Raw genomic sequence first — 13,054 nt, forward strand, 5'->3', positions numbered from 1 at the left:
TATTCTAGATACGAAAAGAAAATTATCCTAACTAAGAACAATGGGCTATAGTTTAAAGACTTGTATTTTAATTGACAAAAGATATAAGTGCAAAATAGTTTTTTATCCCCAAATTAATTACATACCTGAAGGCATTGTTATTGTCTGTGGTAGCGATGACGCTGCCTCTGTAGACTGTTGTGCTTGTGGCGGCTGTTGACCTCCACCAGTGTTGCCTGCAGTATAGGTAGCATATCCTCCTGTTGTGCCAGGACGCACATAGCTGGGAACTGTCACTATGGTTGGATGTCTGGCAGCACCACCACCTCCTGTATCCACGGATATTGGTATGGAGGGGACTGTTATTGGCTGCGGTTGAACCTACAAAATTATTACATGTTTTGGTTTAGGTTTTTTATTTAAATCGCCTTTAATATCTATCATATCATTTTTTATACATTTAAGATGTATATGTCTATGAACTGGTCATTAAACAATACACATTAAATAAATTATCTAATCCCTATACAAGCACTTCAGTTAATACAACAACAATATCTATTAATGAGATTTTACCTGAGAAAGTCCGAGTTGCGCGGAATTCTGACTGCCGGAAACCGTCGGCTGCGGCTGAATCGGTATTATTGAACCGGCGGGTAACGACGCCATGGTCATGGGTCCAGGACCGCCGGCAGCGGCTGCCGCCAAGCCGGGCGGCATTTGTTGGACAGGTATGCTGTACTGGATCCCGCCTGGCCCGATGACAGGGATGGTTTGGTAGGCAACTGCTCCGCTAGGCTGACGTACACCAACCTTTAATAATATTTTTTATTTTGAATAAATATTTGTGACCAGGAAGATGTATAATATATTTCACAATAAACAAGGTATTTCAGAAATCAACTTTTACGCCCTTAAAATTGCTAAGAGACAAAAATGTTGTTTTAAATTGTTGAAATTTAAAAGAAAAAATAGAACAAATTAATATGGAACAAAAGAAAAAATACATGTTCATTCGGTAAAAAAATTACACAAAATTTTTAGGATAATTTAAATTTAGTTAATGTATTAGATGTTCAATGATTTGGTCTGGAAAAAAAAGTGTACCTGAAGACTTGTCATGCCTGCTGGCATTCCAGCCATTCCCTGCACATGGACAGGTATTCCACCTCCAGGCATTTCACCAGACATTCTAAAACAACAAATATGAATATAAAGATACTTTTCTTAAGAGACTTTTGCGGAATGATGGATAGGCAATCATCCATTAGGTATTTTTAGACAATATGTGAGTTTATTACTTTTTAGACCAAGTGTTAAATATTGCTTCCCTATTTAAAACTAGTGATGGGAATCCGGATCCGGAATCCGGAATCCGCCCAATTTTCGGCCAATTTTGGAATCCGAATCCGGATCCGGAATCCGTTTTTTATAGCGGATTCCGGATTCTAAATTGGTAGGCTAAAATTACCGTCTTTTTTCTTACAACTCCCTCTGTTTGAAGGCAAAGATCAAAAAAAAAATTTCTACATAACAAATTTTAATAATTACTAATGTGATGTAAATGTTTTAGTTATGCTGGAAGTCAACACTTTAAACAAATGAAGGCTTCAACCAAGTAACATAATGATAAATTAACGAAAAAAGCTATCCCTCTGTGACGGACGGCCTTTTAAAATACTGCTAGAATCCGGAATCCGAATCCGGAATCCGCCAAAAATAAGAATCCGGAATCCGCAAGAATCCGTCACTTTATTTGACGGATTCCTTCAGAATCCGGAATCCGAATCCGGCCCAAAAATTCGACGGATTCCCATCCCTATTTAAAACATTTGATAATTGGTATATTCTCTGTTTTTGATTGACTCGAGACATTCACATCAAAAAAATAATCTTTGTTTGAGCATTAGACTTAAAAGTTATGGATGTTGTGCATTATGATTAAATATATATAGACTTCAGGTATATGACAATTGATACATTGTTTAAATGTACAATGTACATACCCAATAATGATAAACAAAATTACCCCATATGCACTGTAAATCAAAATATTTTGTTGAAAAGTTTGGTGTACAAATTAGGATTTAATAAAAGTTTGTTTGCTAACGAATAGGAAATCGCGTTTGTAAAACTTTGGATACCAACCAGTATAATTTACAGTTAATATAGCCATCTCTGTATATAACACAAACCTTATTTGATTATGTTGTGAATGAGCTGGGAACAGAATAGTCTGCGATTTGGTTGGATCAGGCACGTTCAGGTGAACTTGTTGTGGCTGCGCTTGCACTGGTTGTCCCTGCTGTGGTTGTCCTTGCTCTTGTTGTTGTTGTTGTTGGATATGGCTAGAGTAACTGCTGCTGTTGGGAACAGTTAAAGGTATGTTTGTCTTTATATCTAAAATATATGAATAGTTTAAAGCAGATTAAATTTAATCAAATCCTACCTATTATAAATTACAGAAAGGCTTTTTCTTTGTCCCTGAAGATCTCGCTAGATAACCACTAAATCAATTGAGTTCTTTCTTTTAGGGAAGCATTACATAAAGGGTGAGCAAAAAAAATGCGTAGATTTTTAAAATTCAAATTGCGCGGCTTGTGTTAATAGTAGAAAAATGTTACGCATACCATTAGAACCGATAAGAGGTCTATTTTTTTGGAAATATAAGAACAATTCCTCTGCTACGTATAATTAGGGAGCTACATGTTAAAATGTCCCAACTGACTTAAAACTTGACTTGCGAGTAAATTTTGGGACATTTTACCACCTAGCTCCTAGATTATTTGTAGCACAGGAACCGTTCTTATATTTCCAATAAATACAGTTCATAGCGGTTCTTACGGTGTGCGTAACATTTTTCTACCATTAACACAAGCCGCGCAATTTAAATTTTAAAAATGTACGCACGTCTTTTTGCAAGAATTATTGTCTAATATTTACTAATATACTCGCAAGTCAAGTTTTAAGTCAGTTGGGACATTTTAACACGTAGCTCCCTAACTATACGTAGCAGAGGAATCGTTCTTATATTTCCAAAAAATAGACTTCATAGCGGTTCTAGTGGTATGCGTAACATTTTTCTACTATTAACACAAGCCGCGCAATTTAAATTTTAAAAATCTACGCATTTTTTTTTGCTCACCCGTTAGGTTCCGTGATCGTTTAAATATATCTTATTTTAAATCTAAGTCTTGGAAATGGAATGATTGGCGGTTGTTTTTCAATTTTTTTGCCCAATCCTTTCCCCTACGACTACAGGGCAGATGCATGAAAGCTTTTAAAACTACTTTGCTATTAAAATTACCTTGTTGAACAGTTGTCTGAATTGAAAGTGGTCTCAGGGGGTTTGGTGTATTGAGGATAGTTACGGGAGGGGTACTTCGTGCACCGCTAGCCCCGTGTACACTCTGTACACTTTGCTGCTGGCCAACAGAAGAGGTGGTCACTACACCTAAACACAATATTACTTGTAAATTTAAAGCTTTAATGATGACAGGATATAATAATGGAAAATAAGTTAACATTTATCTCAATCTAAACCATATAAGACAGCTTATCTAATTTGAAAAGTAGTGTGTGTGTGTTTATAACCCTAAATATAAAGATAGGTGCGACACGCCTTCAAAAGGCTATTGACGAAGGCAATAGTATCATACATAACAATACTCCCTCAAAAAATGACATAATACTGCTAACCTTTGACACGACTGGTAATTATAGCCGCCCCTCTGAGTCCCGCTGGCAGATGGCTGCCTGTTTCACTGCCGCCAGAAACGGCCACTGTATCACAAGCCTTTGGTGCACTAAAAAAGAGAAAATATTGGTGTTATTTTTTACTCGGATCAAAAATTAAAAAAACATAGGTTTTTAGAAAATAATACCTAGGCTTTCTTGACCCCATGAACAATAGTTATTTTCTTTAGGTGAAAATAAAATATGCATAATAGTAAGTAAATTTTAATTGATTATGAGTTCGATAACCGACCTATGAACGTACAGTCATAACCCAAAAAGAATATACTAGAATATACAAAAATTAATGAACTGGGTACTATGATCAGTAAAAAAATTTAAAAAGTAAAGTTGTTTTTTTAAATTGAGAGAGGAATTTTTTTTGGGAGGGGGAGGGGTTTGTCGAACACCTCTCTTTTAATTTTAGTTTTGAAAAGAAAAGAAAATAGCTTAAAACCATCACAGGACCATTAGATATTTTCCCTAAAGAGTAGAGCCCAATTGGTTCAGTGGTTACTAAGATCTTAAGCCTAAGACAGACAGACAGACAGACAGACAGACATTATTCTACTTTGTATTATAGATTATGTATAAGTATAGATTAATAAGATATTTTGGCTCTTATCAGAAATTAATTGTAAGATGAGATAATTTTCTACCTATTGGGAGATTCAACAGAATTTCTAGTCTCAGATTCTTCACACTTTGGCAAAATTTTTCTCGGCGGCGTTACAGTCCGCTCTAACTTCCCACTGGACAACCGGCTGTGCGTCGAATTTGACAATGAATTTCGTCTCTGTTGAACAGTTAACGGAGGAGAGGCTTTGTTGAGATTATCCTCAACGGAGGAATGCCTTGGCTTGACATTAATATACCCTGTCTTTTGTGAGATTACAATCCTATCCGTGTCTAGGTCAGGTGTCGTGCATTCAGATTCGGCGGGCGTCGAGCTCGTTGTTGTTTTACCAACTGACGAACTTGACGTTTTTGTTGACGAAGGTGTGTCTGAAATTTTACGTTTAGCCTCTTCAAGAAGAATATTTTGTAAATCTTTTAAGCTTGTCTTGCTTTTCTTTTTATCCTTTCGTTCTTTGCGCAACTGGTCTTTTTCTTCTTTGGATTTTGGCCCCCGCGGGCTTTTACTTCCATTAGAGCTTGTGTCATCAACTTTAGTGGCGAGACTTTCTGCAGAGTTGGAGTCGTCCTCTTCTACTTTAATTTCCTCCTTGACCTCTTCTATCTCTTTAACTTCTTCTACCTGTTTATTTACATCTTTGTCTATGGTTTCTGCGGATTTTTTAGCGGTGGTACGTGGGGGTGACGGTTCAGGACTTGCGGTTAGCCTCAGCGGTACCTCAGTTTCAGCGTCCCGCTTTTTGCCAGCTAGCTTCTGGCCGAGTAGGTTCAGGTAACTCTTGGCCGCTTCTTTGGTCTTCCTGGAAGGTCGGGATGGAGCTAATAGCGCGGTTAGGTCCTCTTTGGAGTCCTGAGGGGGGTGGCTGTCTTCTTTGGAGACGCTTCTGGCTTTGGTAGAACCACCTAAAATTATAAGATTAAATTAATAAAAGTTGTTTAATTCTCAATATTTATCAATCTTTATGTTACATTGAATGGCTAAGGTACGAAAAATAATCTAATTTTTCGGCCAGTAAAATTAGAGAAAATGTATTTTTAACTTTTTATCCGTGTTCAATGGGAGGAATTGTATAAAATAGCAATAGAAAAAAAAAACAACATACCCTTAAGTTAAAAACAAATATGTACTAGATTACATGGACGATAAATTAATCTCCCTCCCCCAATATCCCAAATATGATAAACAAAAATACCCTTTAATTAAATTAAATTACTAAGGGAAAAATTTTAACGTTAAGATAACCGATTGTAGAACTTGTTTGATTATGAGTAAGATTAATTTAATTGCCTCATTCATTACCATAATAATATTGTTTACCTTGAGATCTACGTGTCGATGGTCTACGGCTCGATTCCCTGCTTGAGGCCTCTTCGTCCGCCTCTAGGTCAGAGTCAGACTTTCCACCTTCTCCCTCTTCTTTACCCTCCTCCTGGCCTTCACCTTCTTCTCCCTCCGACCAATCAGAGCTATCCCCGTCCTCCTCTTCTTCTTGCTCCTTCACCTGTTCCCGCAGCCGTGCTCGCTTCTCTCGCTCCGATTCTTTGGCAGATTTTTTCTTATTTGAAACAGAGCTGCCACCTCCAGCGGCAATAGCCTCAGCTTTAGTTTTAGGCGATAGTTTAGATCTAGTCAAGCGTACTTCACATTTTTTCTCGCGTATCCCAAGCTTTTTAGCACTGCCGCTAGTGGTGGAAGATCGCTCAACTGACTTGCGGTCAACGGAGCTGCCGCTATCCTGCGAGGCCGCCCGGGTGCCACGTTGGTTCGACAACGATAAATCCCGCCGAATATGATCCTTGTTCTTTGGTGTCGTTGGGTTGCTGTGAGATTTCTTGTCCTTGGCGGCGAGTTTACGGCCACTGGTGGTTTTCTTGGCGATGCCGCGTTTCTTTTTTAGGTCATCATCATCAGTATCAGAAAATGAGTCGTTGCTCGTGCCAGCGTTGTTAAAATGAGAAACCTAAACAGAACCATGAATTAGATTATTTATGTTAATATATTATTAGCTTAAGATCTAACAATTGTAATCTAATATAAAAACAATTATTATTTAACAGAAAAACGTACTAAAATATCATACATTTAGTTTGTATTGTACAGTAAAGTTTTGACTAATTGAATGACTTAGGCTACATAAAAATAAGAATTAACATCGCTTACTTTAAATTTCTTTTGATATTCTTTTAATATTAGAATAGCCTCATTTAAATAAATTGACAAATAAAGTTGTGAAATCAAAGCGATGGTTGTATTTGAAACATATAAACTTCACCCATACTACATTAAAGACAATAGCTCTTGCGGGGACCTAAACCATTATTAGCCTAACTATTTTGTAGAACACAACTAAACCTATATCCTAACATATCAAATAGATAAAAAAAGTTAAAACTATAAAATGAATGTTAAATTCTACCTGATTAAAGAATCCAAGTTCTGGAGGAAGGTATTCAGTGCCGCGAAGACATAAAAATGTTAAGAAATCCTCGGTTTTTGGACGTTCCCCTTTCTGAAGGATTGTCGGTCCTAAAAATAGCAATATCATATATATTAGAAAATAATAATTTTTAATAAATAATAGAAACCTAATATACATTTTTAAAAAAAATCATTAAATGATTTTATACTTATAGGTAATATGTACATTAAATTTTTTTACTTATTTTTCATGTTACAACAACTTTGCCTGATATTTATGTTCAATATTATAACTATCTAATCTATTAACTCTACTAAGTATTAAAACTTAATTGCAATTATCGTTATGTTGATATAATAACAGCACAAAAGTTAAAACAAACCTGAGGAACTACTTGAGCTTGTTGAGCCTGTATCCCTTGGTCTGACCCTGCTGCTCAGCTCTTTGAGCGGGCTGGAGTGTGGACTGTTGGTCAGGCTACCTGCGCCCTGGGCAAATTTGCGCTGCGCGTGCACTTTCCTGAAATTTATTTGACTTTAAGTATCAGATTCCTATTGAATTAATATTTTAAAGTCATATTTCAGTCAAAAAAAAATTAGCTAAGAATAGACCAATGAAGGTTGACAAGGATTAGATGTAATTAATAGTTATTATTATTTTCGTAAACTTGGGCTGTGTGTTGATTTGTGGATATAATTCTATCATTTATCCATTAACTGGGTTATAGGCAACAATATTTGTATATTCAAAACTGGAAAATAATGTATTATTAAACCAAACCGCTTATACTTACTATTTTTAAAATATACTCCTACAAAAGGTGTACAAAGATTTCTTTATTTAAGTTTTACATGAATAATTCACTGAATTGTTTATCAACTTAAAAGGGATAATAAAGTTTTTCCAAATTTTTAAAATTACCTTTTAGTTTCTACAATTGGCGGCTTGTCTTTGGCCGCAGCGAGTTTGTTTTTGGATCTTTTTGTTTTACAGGAGTTATCCCCTCCTCCTCCGGTCTCACTTGTGTCCCCTTTAAACGTTAATTATCAGTTTTTCATTCAATATACCTAAAGACAGCTTTCAAGAAACAAGCAAAGATCTTAAGGGATAATAAAAAGGACGAAAAGAACACAAACACCACAAATTAAACTTATCAATCAAGATTAAGTAATAGTCTCCAAAGTTTTTAAGCCAACGTACATATGTAAACTTTGATTTTCGTTATGATTTATAGTTTAATGTCATGGAAAATAGAATATTTCTATTGCAGATTTGCTGGACTAATATGAAATAATCTTGGAAATGCTTTTTCAAACTTTTCAGCTATTAAGGGGGGAGGCGAAAGTGACACTTTTTGAAACCAAAACTAAAAGTCAACAAAGGAACTCAACTAAAAAAAGAGTTACAGGTCTGAGATTTTGCATGGCAGTTGCTTTATAGGGGTAAAATATGGAACTGTGAAGAAACGGCAGCGCAACCGCCAAAAACCGCCGTTTCCCGCCGAAATTTTTTTGCTTTTTCTCGGCGGTTTTCAGCGGTTGCGACGCCGTTTCTTCACAGTTCCATATTGTACCCCTAAAAAGCAACTGCCATGCAAAATGTCAGACCTGTAACTCTTTTTTTAGTTGAGTTCCTTTGACTTTTAGTTTTGGTTTCAAAAAGTGTCATTTTCGCCCCCTCCCTTTTAATCTAACGATTAATTTTATCTATAGCTTATGAGAATGCACACCAAATTATTGATCGTTGTCTAATGCCATAAGATCCCTTGTTTGTTTCAATCTTTAAGAGTTTAAAATATTTAATAAAAAAACTGATTAATTCCTGTGGCCATAATTTGAAGCAGGCTGTCATATCCAGCAGACAATTATTAACTTGGTCTGTCACAGAAATTATGCAGTACTATTCAAGATATAATTCTATGAAATTATCATTTTGAAATCTGAAAATCATTAAACCTTAAATCTGTTTGTCATAGGTAGAATTCAAGTATTAAATTTACAGCTTTGTTATGTAAAATATCTACAATATGTGTAAGAGTTTCTGATGTAGTTAAGTTATATTCTTAAGTAGTAAAGTCATTTGTCTTAAGCTTAAAATTTCAACAATTTACTACATATATGTAGTCGATTATGACATGATTAGGGGCCGAGATTCGAACCCAATGGACGTACGAGAGGATGCTCTGGTTGTTAGGCTACACTTGCGATTATACATGGATTTATCATTCAACATATCACATGGTAAACTTACATACAGAAATAAAATACATTTTGTCCCAATAAATTCAATGTTGTGGCAGAGACAAAGATATTTATAAATTGTTATCTCTTTTTTATCAATTATAATTATAATATCCTTTACTTTGTATTCAATGATGAAAATTAAAATATCTTTTATATAAAAATAATCATTTAATATTCAAAATCGACATTTACATATAACTTTTTCTTTAATATTGATGTAAAATAAAAACATAAACAAAAACAATCACAGTCGGCCATTTTTATTTCAAGGATTTTTTATGGCTTGTAGTAAAGTTTTTTTTATAAAAAATGGTAATTGTTGTACTTTTTTTTTCTTTTTACATCAAGCCTAGAAACCGGTCAATGGATTGAGGGTAAATATATTTAACAATTTTACTTAATATGATTACATATTAGCGGCTACGCCACTAGAGTCCTCTAGGGACACTTGAGGAGGGGAGAGAAGAATTCGACAACCCAAAAGTATAAGGAACTAAATTGTTTTTTTTTTGCCGAAGTTAAAAAGAAGTCAAAAAGTAATGGTCTGAAATAGTAAAACTTTCGAAGTATATCTTTGGGTGGTTTAAGCTATTTTACTGACCTTATACATTGAAGTTTAAAGACTATGGGCGCAGCAGATAATTAAAACTTAAAAGTATGTATATTTATCCCTGTTATTTTTAAGTTGAGCACACATTTCTCAAAATAATAAACGCGGCATCTGAGCATAAAAACAAATTCCGTGCTGAATTCGTTTGGTAATTAAATTAGTTTTTCATACACAATAACAATGATGAAAAGATAGCTTAATACCACCCAAATACTGTTATCTAGAAATTATATAGCCTAATATCATCCCAATACGTTTGTCAATGTTAAGCTTTTTTTCTAAAAAAATATAATTCATATAAATTTAAATGTTGGTGAGATCTGGACAGATGTAAAATAAAACCGTTATTGCTTTATTTATCTTAACTAGCGGCCCCGCCCCTAGGTATTAAGAAGTTAACCCTCCTATATAGAATTTGTATGTGGTAATCCGAGCAGTGTTTTTGCGGCGGACGTAAATAGAAAAGTGGCATGTACATACCTTATAAAATAGGTACCTTCTATTAAATAAAGAATGAGGGTGTATTTTTTATGTTTTCTGGGGGTGTCCCACCCTCTAAGAAAATAGCCTCAAACCATGCACCACAGGATCAGTAGGTATAATCCATGAAGAGTAGAATCCAATCGGTTCAGATCCAGTTACCGAGAGCTAAGAAGTTATGGACGGACAGACACCAAGCTACCTTTGTATTATTATAGATATGTTAATTAGCTGATTGAGTAAATTCTTCTCACATTAATTTCAGAATCAAACATGGCGGTCTTAAAACGCGTTGTCAAGCCCAGAACTAGGCGAGGAAAAATGGCCCTAGCCAAGAGGGAGCCCAAAGCTATTGAGAACAGAAAACAAACTATGATTGTCCGGGGACCTAAATGCAGCCAAACTGTGCAGGTTTGTGAACTGGCTTTATTACTTTTAAAGTAAGATCTGTCCGATCCAAATTTAAAAATTGAAATTTTCCCAGCAGCTATTATAGAAGTCTCTATTTTCTACTAGTCTATCTTTGGCGAACATTATAAGCTATCTTATAAACAAAGATGTCAGAGTTTAACTGTTTGTCAGTTATTTTTTTTCTATTTGTACGCCTGTATAAATAGATAATTGCAATTCAAATGTTTTTCATGTGCTCTTTGTTTTTTTCTTGATTTGATTAAATGGTTTTAGTTTTGCAATTTTGGATGATGTAAACTTTGTTTAGGATTGCATGAAAGACCTGTATAAACTGAAGCGACCCTATGCCACTGCCTACAACCGACATAACGACATCAGGCCTTTTGAGGACGCTTCAAAACTTGAACACTGGTGTAAAAAACAGGACGTCTCTTTGTTCCTCTTTGGCAGTCACAACAAAAAACGTCCCGATAACTTGGTCTTCGGCAGATTGCACGACTTTAACATTTTAGACATGATCGAGTTTGGCATTGACCAATATCATTCCCTGGCCTCATTCAAGAACGCCAAAGTAATGGAATCAACAAAACCCTGCTTGCTCTTTGCCGGGGAGGAATTTGCTGACCCAGCTAACCTTGAGATGCAGCGGATTAAGAATTATTTTATCGACTTTTTCCGCGGAGTTGAAACGGACTCTGTACGGCTGGCGGGTATCGAACATGTGCTGCAGTTCACAAGCCTCGACAAGAAAATATTTATTAGAAGTTACAGAGCTTTGTTAAAGAAGTCTGGACAAAGAACACCAAGGAACAAATACTTGATGTTTATTATTTTGTTTTGTTTAGGGAGGGATATTCAACTTGAAAAATATTTTTGTATGCATAACCGTTCACAATAAAGTCACAGTGGTCTATTACCTGACAGCGGGGTTAAAGTAGCCACCTCGTTATCAATACCTAATTTTTTTCTTGTAGGGGGGGGGGGGGATCTTATATTTAAAATTTCAGTTTAGATCTAAAACTTACATCTAATACCTAATATGATTTTGAAACAATATGTGAAGTTGGGTACGTAATTGAATTTATTACGACTCTGCCTATTATCAAGTATTTTGCGTCCACAGGATTGAGTTGGAGGAAATTGGCCCCCACATTGACCTGTCTTTGCGCAGAACTCACCTGGCTTCAGATGAACTATTTAGATCAGCTTGCAAACAGGTAAAAGACCCAGAAGGGGAAGAAAATGTATTTTTCTGACAGCCATCAAATTTTTTTTTAGTTTTATCATAGTTGAATTGCAATAAGCAATAACGCAGTGTAGTCTGTATGTAGATTCTTTGCTGATTTTATCTTTAATGAAAGTTAAATTTTGTCCTCTTGAATTAATTTTGGCAAAAAATATATATTTGATATTTTTACTATTTCGATCAGGTTATGAATTCTCGATCAAATAGTGTTTACTTTTAAAGGTTAAGAACGTCCGTAAAACGAAGAAGGTTAAGAACATTACTGAAGACGCGTTTGGTAGCAAGATGGGTCGTATTCACGTTGAAAAACAAGAAATTGGCAAGATTCAAAATCGCAAGGTAAGTAATACATTTTAGGAATAAGGTATAGCCAACAAGCGAAATAAATCTAAAATAAGATTTGGGGGCAGATTACAAGGTCGTCAATTCCAAAGTGTTGCACCCCCCCCCCCCCCCCCAACGACAGCACACAAAAAAAATATTGGTTTCGTGATTATTTTGGAATTAATTTCGTTGTTGATATAAGCTGAATAGTGAATACATTTGTATTTTTGGATGTTTTATTAATATTTCTCTTATGGAATGAGATTTTGAAACGTTGTCTGCTTCTTAATTGATCCGTCTAAACTTTTCTTTAACTTTAATCTTTTTTTTTCAAATAAAATACCTATGGTTCAAATGCCAAAAGAAAAGGTTTATTAGACTAGATGGTCAATCAGACACTAAAATCTGTCCAGTGCAAAGAGGAGTTTCCATCACAAAGACTTTTGTTGAATTTTAGTCACACATGTTTCAATCTAATTTTAAGATCGACTAAATTTTTGGATAGTATAATTTCACTTTACAAAGCTTATCCTAAGAAATTCTTCTGACTTATTATTTCCTTAAAATGTAATCAAAGTTTCTAAAGAATAATGTGACCAAATTGTTTTCCCGCTGTGTCCCCAAAGGTCCAATTAAGCGATTGGTCATCTAGACTTTCCATATTTATTGCTAAAAACATTCTTTTTAGATTAAAGCACTTAAAGAGTCTAAAGAAGAGAAGAATGAGAAGAAGAAAACGCAGTCAGAAAAACAGCGGCAAATGGAGATCGAGGCCGTGTTTGCATCCGGTGGCGAATCAGACGGCGGAGATTCCGGCGGCGAAGACATGGATTCTGATTAGATTCATTTTAGCAACAAAAAAATTTCCCGCATTTTTCAATACATTTTTTTCTCTGTTTCCATGTTAGCATATGACACGCGTGTTTGATTGAATTTTTTTCAGATTTGAAAATGAACGAATATGAAATAA

General features: G+C 35.2%; 2 protein-coding genes across 2 annotated transcripts in view; one reads left to right on the forward strand and one right to left on the reverse strand.

Moving 5' to 3' along the window:
* The window catches only part of Jarid2 (Jumonji, AT rich interactive domain 2), a 69,954-nt gene extending 61,243 nt beyond the window's left edge, over positions 1-8,711 (reverse strand). The window contains exons 1-12 of the mRNA XM_080165182.1: positions 8,591-8,711; positions 7,692-7,799; positions 7,153-7,289; positions 6,768-6,877; positions 5,669-6,311; positions 4,374-5,253; positions 3,679-3,785; positions 3,287-3,433; positions 2,175-2,379; positions 1,087-1,171; positions 556-792; positions 126-360 (exon numbers count right to left, since the gene is read on the reverse strand). Of these exons, the coding sequence (XP_080021308.1) occupies positions 126-360; positions 556-792; positions 1,087-1,171; positions 2,175-2,379; positions 3,287-3,433; positions 3,679-3,785; positions 4,374-5,253; positions 5,669-6,311; positions 6,768-6,877; positions 7,153-7,289; positions 7,692-7,799; positions 8,591-8,601 (2,905 nt within the window). The 5' untranslated portion in view covers positions 8,602-8,711. The remainder of the gene's footprint in view (positions 1-125; positions 361-555; positions 793-1,086; positions 1,172-2,174; positions 2,380-3,286; positions 3,434-3,678; positions 3,786-4,373; positions 5,254-5,668; positions 6,312-6,767; positions 6,878-7,152; positions 7,290-7,691; positions 7,800-8,590) is intronic.
* Positions 8,712-10,334: 1,623 nt separating this feature from the next.
* Non3 (Ribosome production factor 2-like protein Non3) lies at positions 10,335-13,028 on the forward strand. The gene is made up of 5 exons (XM_080165192.1): positions 10,335-10,514; positions 10,822-11,319; positions 11,636-11,731; positions 11,983-12,099; positions 12,773-13,028. The coding sequence occupies exons 1-5, from the start codon at positions 10,377-10,379 to the stop codon at positions 12,923-12,925; spliced, it is 1,002 nt and encodes a 333-aa protein (XP_080021318.1). The 5' UTR covers positions 10,335-10,376; the 3' UTR covers positions 12,926-13,028.
* The last annotated feature ends 26 nt before the right edge of the window (positions 13,029-13,054 follow it).

This window comes from Acartia tonsa, chromosome 6 (genome assembly GCF_053477335.1).
Source record: "Acartia tonsa isolate MP-2025a chromosome 6, ASM5347733v1, whole genome shotgun sequence".
In the NCBI taxonomy this organism is placed as follows: Eukaryota; Metazoa; Arthropoda; class Copepoda; order Calanoida; family Acartiidae; genus Acartia; species Acartia tonsa.